At 39.0% G+C, this 15,927-nt stretch overlaps 2 protein-coding genes across 3 annotated transcripts in view; one reads left to right on the plus strand and one right to left on the minus strand.

Annotated features, from left to right (window-relative positions):
• Positions 1 to 166, plus strand: part of pigf (phosphatidylinositol glycan anchor biosynthesis, class F) — an 8,828-nt gene extending 8,662 nt beyond the window's left edge. For both annotated transcript variants that reach the window (XM_046853562.1, XM_046853563.1), the window contains exon 6: positions 1 to 166. This exon is cut by the window's left edge and continues 607 nt beyond it. The gene's annotated coding sequence lies outside the window, so the exon portion shown is untranslated.
• rhoq (ras homolog family member Q) overlaps positions 1 to 14,664 on the minus strand; it is a 14,882-nt gene extending 218 nt beyond the window's left edge. The window contains exons 1-5 of the mRNA XM_046853564.1: positions 14,272 to 14,664; positions 13,854 to 13,912; positions 3,045 to 3,209; positions 824 to 919; positions 1 to 480 (exon numbers count right to left, since the gene is read on the minus strand). The exon at positions 1 to 480 is cut by the window's left edge and continues 218 nt beyond it. Of these exons, the coding sequence (XP_046709520.1) occupies positions 325 to 480; positions 824 to 919; positions 3,045 to 3,209; positions 13,854 to 13,912; positions 14,272 to 14,413 (618 nt within the window). The 5' untranslated portion in view covers positions 14,414 to 14,664 and the 3' untranslated portion in view covers positions 1 to 324. The remainder of the gene's footprint in view (positions 481 to 823; positions 920 to 3,044; positions 3,210 to 13,853; positions 13,913 to 14,271) is intronic.
• Between the last annotated feature and the right edge of the window lie 1,263 nt (positions 14,665 to 15,927).

The following is a 15,927-nucleotide window of genomic DNA, read 5'->3' on the forward strand; positions in this document are numbered from 1 at the left end:
TGTGTTACATGCTTGGGTGTCGCCTCGTTCACGTTTAGTGTCCTTGTTGGTCACTTGTTTGACCGCTGAATGATTTTTGTCATTATTTTCATTTATTCACGCCTTCTATCCAGAGCAACATTGGTTCCTGTTTCTAGACAGTAAAAGATTTCATACCTGTGGGTTTTTTTTGTTTGTTTGTTTTTTTCTTCCAGAATGTGTTTTTGTCATCTGTTTACAGAGAGGTTGCACTCTGGTTGATTCGTAAGCTTGCGCTCCTTATTCAGGTCGAAGTCTTGTAGCTCTGACACAGAATTGTCCCTGAGCTGGTGTGTAACAGGATGCTCACGTTATAAGGCAGCAGTTGATGCACCGTGGGCCAAGACGTCGCTTTAACACACATTTCTTGGGGGCTAGAATTGCGATAATGGCCTCGTCAAATACCGTCTTCAAGCCTTTCTGCGTCAGGGCTGAACACTCCACGTAACAGCAGGCACCAATCTACACACATGCACCAAATGGTTATAAATCAGAACAGCACCGTTTTCTGATCTTAATTACCAACAAGGAGCTTAATATATTATTACATTTTTACTTTATCTGCTTTAATAGTTCAGGTGAGAAACAGTCATGTCAGGTACTTTCTTTGGGGCAATAAATATTAAATAAAGCTTAAACTATGACAGTCTTTTTAATAAATAAAAAATTGCCATTACCTATAATATGGTGAATAATATGGTTTGGGACATGATGCTAATTGAAAATTGTGTCATCTTAATTTTGTCCACAATCCACCAGCAGATCTACAGTTAGAACTAGTCTTGGCTTGTCCTTTGTGCCTTACCTCCTTTGCCAACTTCTGCCCCTGTTCTGTCACAATGGGCTTCTCCTTCACATCATTCAACTTTGTAATGGTCTTGGGATCATCTCGCAGATCAATCTGTAGCACGGAAGAGAAAACAAAGGAAAGTGTAAGAGGAGGGAATGTCTCAGTTACGGTTTTCAGTCTCAAAATCTAGAGCAAATTGAAACAAATCCAAAACATTTTCTGAAGGCAGGAAGTGAAGCGAGTGGTTAACTATGTGAGCATGTGGTCTATGAATCTTTATTTTCAGGGTGGTGGACGGTATTCCATATGTCGAGGTTTGTTTTTAGAGCAGAAGGCTCCAGGATATCTGACCCAAAGCCAGATGCTGGCATTCATCTGCACACACTGCCCTTTGCCCTAAAAAGCTCCTTTACAGTTGACTGAAAGGATCTCAATCTCTTCATATCTTGGTTTCTGTGTATGCATCATCAAAAAGCCTACATTTATATATTACATGAACAGTATGTGTCCTTCAGGGTATTAAGCTACAGCTCCATAATAAACCTAACAATGTACTCAGGACTAGAGCTGCTTAGATAATGACTAAAGTACAACTAGTATGTAGTTACAAGTAAAAAATATTGGATATCAGCCATGTGTTTAACGGCAATGTGGATTTGGTGAATTTATATTGCCTCTACTACGTGCACTCAGAATTTTAACTAAAACATAGGAAAGAAACTGATGGATATTTTAAAGTTTTTCTTAGTCTCATCAGACCACAGGACATGGTTCCAGCAATTCATGCTCTTGGACAGAGGCTTCCTTTTCGGAGGACGGTCATGCAAACCGACCTGTTGCATTGTGTGGTATGATCGGAGCACTGACTAGCAGACCTTTTGCAACCTCTAAAGCAATGCTGCAGCACTCATGCGTCTGTTTTGTGAAGCAGCTTCTGCACCTGACGCACAGCACGAGGACTCAACTTCTTTGATCGAACCTTGTGAGGCCTTGAAAAACCAGGACAGGGTTACCGATCTTCTTATAGCCTAGGGATTCAAGAACACAAGATCTTCCACGTTGGCATTTGTAAACCATGACTTGATGGAGTTTACTTTGTACACAGGGCCATTTTTATGCTCCAACAGGTTTCTCTTCAGTTCCAGTGAGGGAAAATATAAAGTTACAGCATACAAAGGCTTTCTATACAATTGTATGCTTCCAACTCTTTTGGCCACAAATGGGTATGAAAGCCTGATGTCCAAAAAAATGTTGCCCAAAAAAAGTGTAGATTTTTGTTTTTGAATACAGTATTTCCAGTGAAAACCTGAACATATATACACAGAGCTTCTGGCAGTTATAATGTAGCATATTTTCTGGACAATCTCTCCCTGGGTAACAGGTGACATCACTAGCACTGTAATGACCAGTCTATCCTATATTAATAGGCTGCAGTTGTTGAAGGACAATCATTTCTGATTAAACAGGTTTCTCCCTCAACAGATTGAGTGAGCAAGTCATTAACAGTCTCTCCATGTTTGTCAAGCAGATGGAAAGTCTAACACAGAATCACAGACTGTTGAGTTATATAAAGCCATGTGGGATATATATATGATCCATATCTGATATTTGTAGACAAGAAATGATTTGTCCATCGCAGTAGTGTGTAATAAAAACCAATGGTGTACAATGTCTGAGAAACCAATGAATTCCTCTTATACCTTTCCTAGAACAGCTATAACCAGTCATTCCCTCACCAGCCTGCAGCTTGACATGTTACCAAGACACTGAAAAGCCACCCAACGAGAAACTTTTCCCACATCTCAAAACTCTAACATCTGGAAAATAGCCTAACCATCGATGCTGATACTGGAGACTCCTTCAAACATTGCTTTTACCTGGAGTGTCTGCTCTATAAAGGTGAATGAGAAAGAGCTATTTTACCAGAAGAATAGGAACACATTAGAAATCGTGAATTCATAGAAACTTGTGATTAGGCTTACAGTCAGATCTACTGTGTAAACATGCTGTTATAAAACAGTTTCTGACCAATCAGAGTAGAGCATTCAACACTGCAAGATAAGATTCTGTAAAACTTCCACTCAAACTGCACAGGTAATTTTTTTATGTTCTGGCACAATTAATGAAAACAGTATTACAATATTAGTCAGCAATAATCAGACACCGAGTTTGTCATGGCAATGCAGTCTGACAGCAAACCTCTCAAGGGGACACTTTCCAATGTAAAGGAGAATACCTGAGTGCCAATGAGCAGGTAGGGGACATTGGGTGCACACTCCTGCAGCTCAGGGACCCACTCCTCCCTCACGTTCTGGAAACTGGCTGGATTCACCACCGAGAAGCAAATCAGGAAGACATCAGTCATGGGGTAAGACAGGGGACGGAGGCGATCATAGTCTTCCTATAAAGAGTAAAAAGAAAACACACATGAGCAGGCTGAATTGAATTGGTTTAAAGATAATAGCAACAACCTCTTTCCTGTAATATCTACCACATCTGCTACGTAGGTTTGATTACTGCAGATGTACATTTTTTATATTCATTCCCACAACAAGAAATGTGTTTACTCAATACAGTAGTACTTCACACATTTCTCTAATACACTGGTCAAAATGATAAAAACCAAAACAAACAAAAAAAAAAACAAAAAAAACATTAAAACGTGACCTTTGGAAATTCGACAACAATTACAGAGAGGAAGCATGTGGTTATTTGCTAGTCGTACGAGTCTGAAGGTACATGTATTATACAAAACCTGTGAGAACGTGTATTAAATCTGAAATTACTTTTAACTCTTTTAACCGTACTTTTAAGTGTTAGGGAAAGGTTGGATAAAACCGAATATGAAATGTCCAAAGACCTTAATGTAAGAGTAATAGTTAAATCTCTTAAACTCTTTATGATGGAATTTGTTGCCCTTCGACACCATTATAAATAAGACTGTGAAAAGAATGGATTTTTAATATTTTCTTCCCTCTCTTTCAGTACAGGGTTAGGTTGTGGAAAATCCTGCTTGTGATAATCTACCTAATAGATGAAGATTAGGCTGAAAAAAAACACTAAACAATTGCTTTAAGCCTAGGAACACAAGAGCGGGATTTGACATCGGTATGATGATAGAGCAGACGCTAATCAGATTTAGATTAGAAATTGTAACCCAGATGTATGTGTATTAATTAATATGCGAGGAAACCAGAGACAACACCTGATCAGCCTGGATTTACAGGGAACATCTTACTGATATTTAGGGGCCATTGTTTATCTGTGTGTGTGTGTGTGGGGAGGGGTTATTCATGGTTCTTATTTCAAGTCTAAGCATCTCCACTGTATCAGTGTGTGCCCCTGGCTATGCAGACATTGTTGAAGAAACGATTCATTAAGTGACAGATGCTTGTCGGAACCGGCCCAGAGCTGCTAGGAGGCATAAAGCTGAGACTCATTTATAAATATATACCAAAAAATAAATAAATTATTATATATATATATATATATATATATATATATATATATATATATATATATATATATATATATATAAAAACCAGCTCTGCACCACTTCTGGGGACGCAACACTACATCATCTTCACGTAAGTGGTGAGACGTGACCTCTAAACAGTCACACTCATTATCATTGTCCCTTTTCTGAGCAACACTGCCCTTCGGCTTCTCCGGAAACAAAGCGTGTGACCTCATCAAGCCACCGCGACACCAGCTCCCTGCACCGAGTCACGTTGTCAAAAGGTCAGACAGATGAGTCTTCTTTTTTAATTTTTTTCTCCTATAGAGCAGACCTGTTCTCCAGTCATATGAAAACCTGAATACTACTACAAAACTGATGTGTGTGGGGTTTTTTTTGGTGCCTAATACCTGTAACAAAAAAAAAAAAAAAAAAAGATGGGTCCAGTTCATAATCTTATCATGCGTATTAAAACAAAACCGATTCACACAGCATGAAGCAGGTGCTTCTGTGGTGTGACCACACATGTATGCGTGTCCCTGTGGGGCAAGTGGTGTTATAAATATACCCCTCAACTGTTTCTTTGCCCTGTTGAAACATTCTGGAGGGAGGGAAAGTGGGAGTATTAGTTACAGCTGGCCTCTACCCAGACAAAATCCACACACCAGATCTCGCTGGATCGTTCGCTACAACTCGTATGTGGGATGAGGAGCATGGTCGGTGCAGGTTATGAAATTCATTAGCTCAGTGATAGTAAAGTTCAGATGTATTCCGTCACACACACACATTTATAGACCACTGATTTAATAGGTTATTAGATGAGCGCCGAGCCGGTTACACCCTGTAGCAAGTTACCAGTGGCAACAATCTGGATCTTGTTAACAGTGAAGTATGTAGACATTTAAGAGGCTGCACACACGGATTTATAAGTGTATGAATGTGCGAGTGTGTGAGCTCAGCCACCTCTTTTAAAAGCGGAGGGAAATGTACTGGAACAAAGACAGCAGTCTAATGCAGCGAACCTGGAAACACCCTTCCCTCTGTGGCTTAAGCATTACCATAAAGCTCTCCCTCTCACTATCTCTCTCTCACTTTGCACACAACTGCAGCTCACCTCACAGCTCACAGCGTGTAACACTCGCACAGATCAGCGCACACACATACACCAGCACGCACTAAGCTCGCTTTCTCCACAATAGTGTCGTTTGTAAACCACACTCCCACACATGCAGACGTTTCTGCGCCGGGTACAGTAGTGGTAATTTGATTACAATCCAGGGTGCCAATATTTTTATGCCTTTCTCTAGTCTGCACAATGGTTTTTCCCTCATGTTGAAAGTATTTGCAGTCGTTTTAATTTCCCAAGCAGAAACGTTCAGCAATGTGTGTGCAGCAATACATCTTTAGAAGGATCTCTGCGTAGGAATCCGGCTCTTCCTATTGCTCCTAAACAATCACCATCACACAGACACACACCCACACTGATGTTTTATATAGACCTGGAATTGAGTGTCTATGTGGGATAAGCAGGAGTGTGTTACCTATCCTGCCTCTATAGCTCCTCAGAGATCAGTTTCAGTTTCCACACACGCATTATCCACAAGCATGCACACAAATCAGCGCCTCCCCTACCTCTACCCTAGTCTTTTATATCGGCTTGCCATCTGCAAAGCTCATGCTGAGCTTTAGCACGATTCGGACAAAAAATAAATAAAAAAAATAGAACAATAACATAATAGGGTGGTACAGAGAGAAAGGATGTACAGAGTGTGTTTTAAGCAACCTGTCCAATAAAACATTCAACTCACGAGCATGTGTGTGTGTGTGTGTGTGTGTGTGTGTGTGTCACTGCAGGTAATCTTACAGGATTTATACTGAGCCGTTGTCAAATTTCAAGTAAGGTGTAACCTATAAAGTACTAGAATAATTAACACAAATAGTGATGATTAAAGAATATTATAATTTTACTTGTAGACATCAATCTCTGCCCAAGTCATTTTTACAGGTTCAGCATCTTATACCAAAAAAACACACTGTGCAATTCTCACTAATGCAGTTTAAGTGGTATAACGACAACAATCAATGCCAAGGCAGAATGCAAACTGTTATTCTGAACAAGACTGCTTATTAACACTTTTATAAAACAGTAGGAACAGCTGTCTGACAAAAGACAAGGCAACGTGTGTGTGGTTATACCACTACCAGTTAACCAATCAGTACCAAGAGAGCTAAAAATACCAATTTCTGTTCCACAAACTCCAAATTCAATTGCGGACAAGTTTAATACCTGGTTTCTTATCATGAGTAAAAGCATGTAAAGACTTTTTCCAAAAAAGCTGGTGATAACCAGCAACCGAAAAATGTAATACTTCCGAAACACAGAGATCATCAAAAATAACTTTATACATACAATATCTACAACTGCTGTAACACAGTGTTTGACTGAATGGCAATAATATGTTGAAGTTTTTAAATGCCGTCAGTCACGTACACCATCATCAACAATGACCAGTTGGTTATGAGTTTCAGCCCCTATGGTAGATCTAGGATAAGTGGTTGGTAACTTAGTTGTTAAGGCATTAGAACTTGGATCCAAAGATTGAGAGTTCAAACCCCAGCAAATCCAAGCTGCAACTCCTGGGCCCCTGAGCAAGGCCCTGAACCCCATAGCCGCTCAGGAGAAGGGCATCTAACAAAATGGAATTGATGTTTTCAATTGTTTCCCTCACTTCTAATCTCTAATTTCTACGCCTTTATGTTAAGAGGTGAAACAAAAGAAGAAAAAACAAGCAGACATGCAAATGTGAAAACGTAAACCATAAAATAAATAAAAATGCTACAAAATATGTATGAGACCTAACAAGCATAGCATTTTAAAGTTTCTTAATTTTTGTAAAAACAAAAAAAAAATGAGGGAACGAGACAAGAATGGCAAGTGGTTTGGCTTTAATTAAAAATGTAAGAGAGAAAAAAAAAAATCCCTTCTGTTGCAAAAGTCAGTTTGCTATTAGAGCAGATACGGAGTTGGACTGCAGTGGTGAAAGTCAACAGGAACAGGTGTTCTGGTAAAAGTAAAATACAAACAAATTATCAAGTTTTTACTCCACTCCGTCTTGCTAACGACTACACTTTAGAACAGCTTATTATTTAAAAAGAAAAAAAGGTCACTTTACTCTGGTCAGTCAGGTTTGCATAATTTTCCCCTGGTTCTTCTTAAACCTTACACGCCAAGCCCTGCTTGTGTGCATCTGTGTAAGTGTGTAGTGGTGGAATCTGCCTCTGGCTGGTCAGTGAATCCTTTACAAAAAGATGCACATTTCATCGTACATTTTGTTTATCAGGACACACTGCTGTAAATCTGTCATTTGATGTGAAGTGTTAAATGGGTCAGATTTCTGCTCAGTCTTTCATTACCGACAGTGCTTAGTTCCTTATATAAGACTTCTATATTTACACCCCCTGCTCCGACAAACAAGCAAAGAGAAAGTGTAGTCAAAGCCAAAAGATGAAATGCTGTGGAGATGGTAAGCAGTAGAAAAAAAAAAAAGATGGGTGGGCAGTTGAGAATTCTGAGCCGCTATCCAAAGAGAATAATTCATGCCTGTGTTTACTCAGCTAGTGCAGATTAATTGAAGCTTGCCGGCGCTTCAGCATGCGCACATGCGTGCACACGCACACACGCTAAGGATTTTCAGTCTATTCTTTGGAAGCGGATGGGTGCCACAGCGTGATGCTCCAGGCTTCCAGCACCTGAAATTACACACTCTGCATGTGCTAACATCTCCATGCATTGCTTGAACACCAACAAGGACACACACACACAAAATGATCCACTGTGATTGGCCCAACTCATCTGCCCTGTGTTTAATGACTGAGGAAAGTTTGTGTGTGTTTGTGTGCAAGTGACCGAGAGACAGAAAGAGAGAGAGAGAGAGAGAGAGGAGACAGAGAGAGACAGACAGAGAGAACAAACTAAATAAATCGTCCTTCATTCCTTCCATCAAAGCCAAAGTTGATTTTCATCCTTTCAGGAATTTGAGCATCGCTGAGAGAGCGAGAGTGTGAACTGGAGGCCATTGCATAAAGAAGAAAAAGATCTGGAAATCTCTAAAGACATTTCCAAGTCTTAAAGGGTGTTCGAGTGCTCTGCTTTTTTAAGTTATCACTGTACCAGCAGAACCTCTGGTTTTTCACAGTGAGTGTTCAGAGAAGTGAAGTGTTCAGAGTTTCTTTTACTAAAACTAAAGCAAACATTAAGGAACCTTTTTGTATTGTATTGTATTTGTATATAAAAAAAATATATATATATTTGCTAAAGTATGCAATTAAGGCAATTACAGTCATAGATTAATGGCCTTTATTTCTTTAATTTTATTTAAAATAGTTAAATGGGGGGGTGGGGATGGGTCACTCCAGGGTAGTCTTAATAAGTAAGTTAGTTCAGCAATATACAGTACTTTGGTAAACTTTTAACAACTGGAAAGCGCAGTGACAGTAGGTCTGCTCTGATATCAGTATGGTAACAGACAGGGAGTGAGAAAGAGAATTTAAAGGCCGTGAACACCATCGGCAGGACTAATTTGGAGTTCATTCTCTTTTTTCGGAAAAAAAAAAAAAAATAGGATTCACCACCCTTGTTTCTCGACACGCTCCCAGATTACTGCTGGTGCGCTCCACATGTCACAAGCAATCAGGCAGTGTACATGAATTGGTACATCTACACATCCAACAAGCTGTGTGACACTCTTTTTCCATCCACACAAGAAATTATGAGCAAGAGTCGATGCTTCCAAAATGATCCCAGGCAGCTGGAATATCAATGCTACTTCTCTGCTTAGATAACCAGCAGTTTTCCTTTAGCACCAAAGCCCTGTTCAGCATGGAACACATAGTCTAATGTGGTTCCGTGCAGCACTGCAAAGTTTCCTGAGATAAAATAAGGTCTGAGGGTTTTTTTTTTTAAATCAGCTGGCTGTGGGAATATGATTGAGTGCCGAGAACAGCAAAGTTCATCCATCACCACCTAACCTGAGCAACAAGCCCAGAAGCATAACCATGCATGCTGGGAACAAACACTAGAGAATCACAGAACACAACCAAATAAAAACACCCATACCCATAAGAGCAGACTGCACTTGTGCGAGTGTAAGACATGCCCGTCTTTCCTTGCCTGACTGCATTCTCTACCTTTATATATATGAAACAATAGTCTTCCTCTTTATTTTCTTGCCTCCATAGAATTGCAGCTTTTAGATGTAAAGCACTAGTTAGCACTCAGATTATGCTTCTACTACTGGACTAATACTAATGCTAATAATAATACAGTAATCAATCCCACTTCATATTAGGTGTCTAATGACTATAAACTTTCTTTCGGCTTCTCCAATCAGGGGTCGCCACAGCGGACCATCCGCATGTTTGATTTGGCACATGTTTTTACGCTGGATGCCCTTCCTAACGCAACCCTCCCCATTTATCCGGGCTTGGGACCGGCACTAAGGCTTGTGCAACCCTAATGGCTGGGGTTGGTTCCCTGACCGGGGATCGAACCCGGGCCGCATCCTAACCACTAGACCACCAGGGAACCTTGGGTGTCTAATGACCATATGCATTTGACCTATGCATTAAAAAAACTATTGAAAAAAAATTACCATGTAAGGCACAATGATACTAATTGTGTTCATGTATTGCAAAACGCTTGATGCCACTGAGGTGTAAAACAGGTAAGATTGGCACAGGTCTCATGGTATGAGTAGGTTTAAGGGATTAGGATTAGCAGTGTCATTTTAGATGTAATTAATGCAAATGCAGATCCAACTGTGTTCTGGTTCAAATATTTTTTGCTAAGGTTTGCATATGGTGGTAGTTTCTTAATGACAGCTTTCCTAAATATTATATCTTATTTCTAAAATAAGAAATATCCCAATACATCACCTTACTTATAGTATCGCAACATAGCGCATGGCAACCCCTGTATGGCGACACGCATTGTATTGCCAGATTCCTGCACAGCCCTACTTTCCCACAGCCCTACTATCCATAGTATGTTTTTAAGAGAAAATTTAAAAACTGGCAACCTACAGACAAATTCTACAGACAGTATCTAAAGCACAACTTTCCCAATATGAGAGTATCTCTAAGAGTACTTTTTTTTTTCTTACTTGTGTGAAATACAAGTGTCTATAAAAGTCTCAGCTGTGATTTTACAAGTACCTCATAGAATAAATGTACGGTGAAATCAGTGTCAATTAAAAAGGTATTGGGAAACGTAATGCATTTTTCAGACATAGTTCTGAACAACATTCTTACTCAGTGATTTTAATTAAATGTTTAGTAACTAAAACATGAACTTCCAATTTAGCCAAACAAAACCAAGTACCATTGTGCAAGATATCTGTTCGTTGTTGTATTGTGCTCAAGGAGTGTCTGTGTGGACGAATGTGCTAAAAGGCAAAACATCCAGCTGCTTTGATCACTTCACACGCAGACTCTGCAACTGACCCAGCTTACACAGAGTACATACAACACATTCACCTTGTAGTCAAGTATACAGAACATTACATTTATACAGCGGAAGTTTGTTTAGTAAGGAATAAAACACTGACAGGACAAAAAAAAAAAAAAAAATAATAATAATTACTGAAGCAAGTGAGCTTTTTAGTAATAGCTGTATCTTACGGTCTCCGTCTATAAACATGAAATAAATTTCTCATAAAAAAAAAAAAAAAAAAAAAAATCTGTTTATGGTGTTACTTTATATTTTAAAAAAAAAAAAAAAAAAAAAAGGATTTTATTAAATGATGCTCTAGCCCCCCCCCCTCATTTAGTTGTTAGGCCTTAGTAAGAGAATCTAACATACAAATCGCTATAAAATTGTTGTTTCCTATAAACATTACAACATTAGAATAAATTTCAATTATCAGAGCTTTAAAAAGTCGAGCACTTTCTGACCAATCAGAATTGAGAATTCAACAGTACTGTAGAGTAATGGAAAAACGTTTAAACCATATTTAATCACACACTTTGTGAATGTCATGTTAATCTGAAATTCCTCTTTTCTCACATTTGAGTCTAACAACAGAAAATCAGATCTACATTTCAGTCCTCGGGTTTCTTAACAAATCAACACCTTATGAAATGTACAGTGCGTCAGTAAAGAACATTCTGTTCCCCCGAGGTTGTTTTTTCACAGAGTTTTTATATGTCTACATGCTTTAAAATATTCTGTTCCAGTAAAAGGCAACTTGTATGAATATGCTGTATGTGCTGCATGGGGATGGGAGGGGTAAGAGTGAAGAGAAATAAAAGAAGAGTGAGAGAAGAGGAGGTATCTCTTTCTTTCTTTCCTTCCTTCCTCTCTTACTCTGTGTGTGTGTGTGTGTGTGTGTGTGTGTGTGTGTAAGATTGTGAGTGGGTGTGTGTGTGTGACATATCCCTCGGCGGAGGATCTCTTTTCTTTGATAAACTTTGTTTCGTTTGATTCTACTCGAGCCTGAGAATATTATTTAGTATTGGAGATTTCCGTCACAGTAGTTACATATACTTCATGCAAATTACATTAAAAGTAGCAATGATGTAAACAGTAATGTCAGAAAAATGGCAAACACGGCCAGTTTAAAACATTTACACACACAAATTATGGCCAACTAGTTCCAAACAAATCTCACATGAAACAGTAAGGTGATGTACTCTGAAGTGATGGGTCTGAAATGTTGTATTGAACTACCAGGAGAAGACAGTACCGCAGTACAGTGGTCCTCCGGAACTCACGAGGGTTACGTTCTAAGACGAGATCCTGAAAATCTGTGAATTTTAGACGCCGCCCCTATGGTACTTTAGTGAATTCATCTAGACATGATGTCACTTTAATACAATAATGTGTTTTAAAAATGTGTATAAAATGTGTTAGTGAAAACCGTTTAAAATGTTATTTCTAACGTTCCTGAACATTCGGGTCCGGCTGCGGATTCCCGCGAATTTTAAGATGATCCGCAACTTGCTGTTAGTTACGTTCCAAATGAGAACCCATGAATTTTCCAAGACATGAGTTTTATCCAGACACATGTGAACACCAATACGACTAATCTTGGTTTGCATTTAGTACTAGGCTGGTGGTAGCTAGCAAACTTCCCCCACAGTAAGAACTGTAGTACGTGCAGTTTTGCTCTATTTTAATGCAAGTCTAACATTTCTGGATAAACTTTCGACCACTGTCAATGTCCACTGAAGAGCTTATTTTCCCCTCCACCATTCATAGAGTTGTGTCCATAAACCATCTTTTATCTTAATACTTTAGTTTGTGTTGTGTTAATGTGGAGAAAGACAGTTAACTATGCTCAAAAAAAATATACAGCATATGCATCATCTCACATTAAATCTTTCCTTTGCTCTTTTTCGATCATGGCCAGGATCGCAGACACACCCTCTCATTTCTCATCTAAACAAGTCCTCAGAGCGTCTGATAAATCAAAGTGTGTAGTGGGGTTTTTTTTGTGTGTTTTTTTAAATCGAATCCAGCTGTGAGAGCACAGAGCAGCATTTGACTTTCGTCTGCTTTGAAATCAAACCCCAGCATTTGGCCCCTCCTGACCCTTCTGCAACATCTGGCCTGCTCCTCACAGTTTCAGTCTCCTTTTAAGTGCTCTGAAAGAAAACTAGCAGCCATGTCAGATGCAGCTTTGCTCTGGAGAAAAGCCTAGGTTTTAGAGCTCCTCTTATTAGTGCACTCTCAGCACAGTGCAGTAGATCCACTTCTATTCACACACCGCCCCGGTCACCTCAGCCACCTCATTAGAGCGTCAGACCCACAGAGATTCATTTCTTTGAAGCAGACACCTTCTAAGAACGAAACGAAAGCTTCCTCTCTTCCTCTGAGAGCAGGCACTTCGGATTAGTGTTCACAACGTTTTCCTCATTTTGGATCACACTTTTGCTTTCACCCTGAGCATGTTACATGCTTAGATTTACACTCAAAGATTATTCCCCACCATTCCCCCCCGTTACACACACACACACACACACACACACACAACCAAATCCTTCAAGCCTTCAAGGACATCATGTTTGGGAATACAAATTTTTTTTTTTTCCCCGTTTCTTTCAGATCTTTTATTCTTGAATCCACTTCACTGTGCATTACTTGGTTCATAAGTTTTATTTAAACTTTTTTTTCCCTTCTTTAAGTAAATTTTTTTGTATAATTGTCTAAAATATGTGGCTTTAACACCACCACTGTGATAGTCAGTTCCTCTAATGTGACAAATAAAATAAATAAATGAATAAAACTGCCTTCAAGACACAGACAAGATCGTGCTTGAATGTTGAAAAGCCTATGCAGGAGCAATGCTAAGGAAGGGGGAAAAAAATTGCCAGATTTTGTGATTATATTTGAGGGAAAACAGCATGTGACTGATTTTGATTTGACTCTATTTGCCACTATAAGCAGTCTGCTGACCTGTTGAGTGACTCGTGATTGCAGCATTTTGAGCCCAGCATAGATTGAGAGCTTTAAATCTCTAAAGATGTGCAAAAAGTGTGCATAGTTCTTATCAAGGAGTGAAATGAAAATGCATGGATTTTTGTTCATACCTGACCAGCGGTGTCATACAGCCCAAGAAGGTACTGCTTTCCCCCAACAGTCACACTCACTGCAAAAATCAAAACATGCAACAGTTACTTTACTAAAAGCATGTGATGATCCGGACGCATTCGTGTGTCATGAGTTGGAATAGTGTGACCGCCATGTGAGAGAGGGAGGAAGTGCGGCTAAACACATCAGCTGCTGCCTTCCCTGAAGCCCAACAGGTGGTTTCGATCAGGGGAACGCGCGAGACAATGAAAGCCGCAACACACCACATTTTGCGCGCGCGCGCGCGCACACACACGCGCGCACTGATTGCACCCCTTTTTATTTCTTTTACAAAATAGACAGAAGGTCATGCATGGTAGGATTTTTATGAAAAATGCATGGCCAGCAATCCTGCGGTTGTGCTCGCCTACAACTTACCTGCATAGTGATCAAACACGGTGGGCACGTATTCCTCGGGAAACGCGTCGTTGGCGTAGCTCATCAAGAGGCACGTTTTGCCGACGGCGCCGTCACCGACCACCACACACTTCAGCATGATCGCACCGGTCTCGTTTGCCATGACACACCGCACACCATCATCATCATCACCATGCTCAGCCTGTGATCCGCTTCCACTGGCTGTTAAAGAGCTGCTTCAGCCTGACTCACCGTCTCTCCTCCTCCCCTATGCGTTTTCCCGGTTTTAAACGTGCGCACACACACCATGTGCCTTCTAATCCTCTCATGCCCACATCATCGCCCTTGCTGTGCTTCTGAACACCTTCTGCATGGAGCCACTTTTTAAAGAAGAAAAATCTCCACGAGCTCAGCTCACTCTCTCCGCACACGGGCGGGGAAGCCCTTCTTTTAAGGGATCGAGAGAAAACTACATGTGTTTACTTTAAAACGCAAAACACTTTTAGAAACAGGCAATGGTGGACGGTAGTGTGTTTTTCGATTCATTTCATTTCAATTTTATTTGTGTATATATATATATATATATATATATATATATATAATTTTTTTTTTGCATTTAATAATGAACATTGTTCCAAAGCAGCTGTACAGAGATGAAGAAGATAGATAGGTAGATAGGGGTTGGTTCTAGGCAAAATATATATTGGAGGGCCCACGTCCCCCTTCCTTCCAACTTTCAGAAAAGGCACAACAAATTTAATCTTTAACCTTTTTATTTATACAAAAATTATCAGTACTTTTATATATTTACTTAAATGTGTATATTAAATAAACTTTAACTTAACACTAAAAAGGTTATAGCTCAGTGGTTAAAGCATTGGACTCTGGATTGAAAAGTCATAGCTTTAAATCACAGCAGCACCAGTCTGCTACTGCTAAGCCCTTGAGCAAGGCCCTTCATCCTCAGCTGTAAGTTGCTCTGGATAAATGTATCTGCTAAATGCCATAAATGTAAAGAAGTAAAGTATTTAGAACCAGCTTCTTTTTATTTCTTAGCCATGACATATCATGTTAGCTAGGCTACACTGTAAAGTATTCATTTGCTTTGATAATGTTTTTGTAATTACTTTAAACTGCTAACTTTATTGTGTTTAAGATAATAATTTTATTATAAATAACTCACAGATACACAATGAATCACACAGGACCTTTAGTGATTTGTTTAGCAATTTATTTACAGTAGCACATTTACTCACTATTTGGAATAATAGTCTAATAGTCTAACTCTAATAACTAACTTTTTACTCCACTACATGTCATTTCTTGATACCTTAAAATGAATACATGTATTATTACAGTTACCTGTCACGAAACCATATATATATATATATATATATATATATATATATATATATATATATATATATATATATATATATATATATATATATTTTTTTTTTTTAATGTTTTCTTTATTTACATGACTATGAAAATTGTAGATTCACACTGAAGGCATCAAAACTTTAAATTAACACATGTGGAATTATATATATGGAATTATATACATAACAAAAAAGTGTGAAACAACTGAAAAATGTAATATTCTAGGTTCTTCAAAGTAGCCACCTTTTGCTTTGATTACTGCTTTGCACACTCTTGGCATTCTCTTGATGAGCT

The sequence above is a fragment of the Silurus meridionalis genome, chromosome 7 (genome assembly GCF_014805685.1).
Source record: "Silurus meridionalis isolate SWU-2019-XX chromosome 7, ASM1480568v1, whole genome shotgun sequence".
Classification (NCBI taxonomy): domain Eukaryota; kingdom Metazoa; phylum Chordata; class Actinopteri; order Siluriformes; family Siluridae; genus Silurus; species Silurus meridionalis.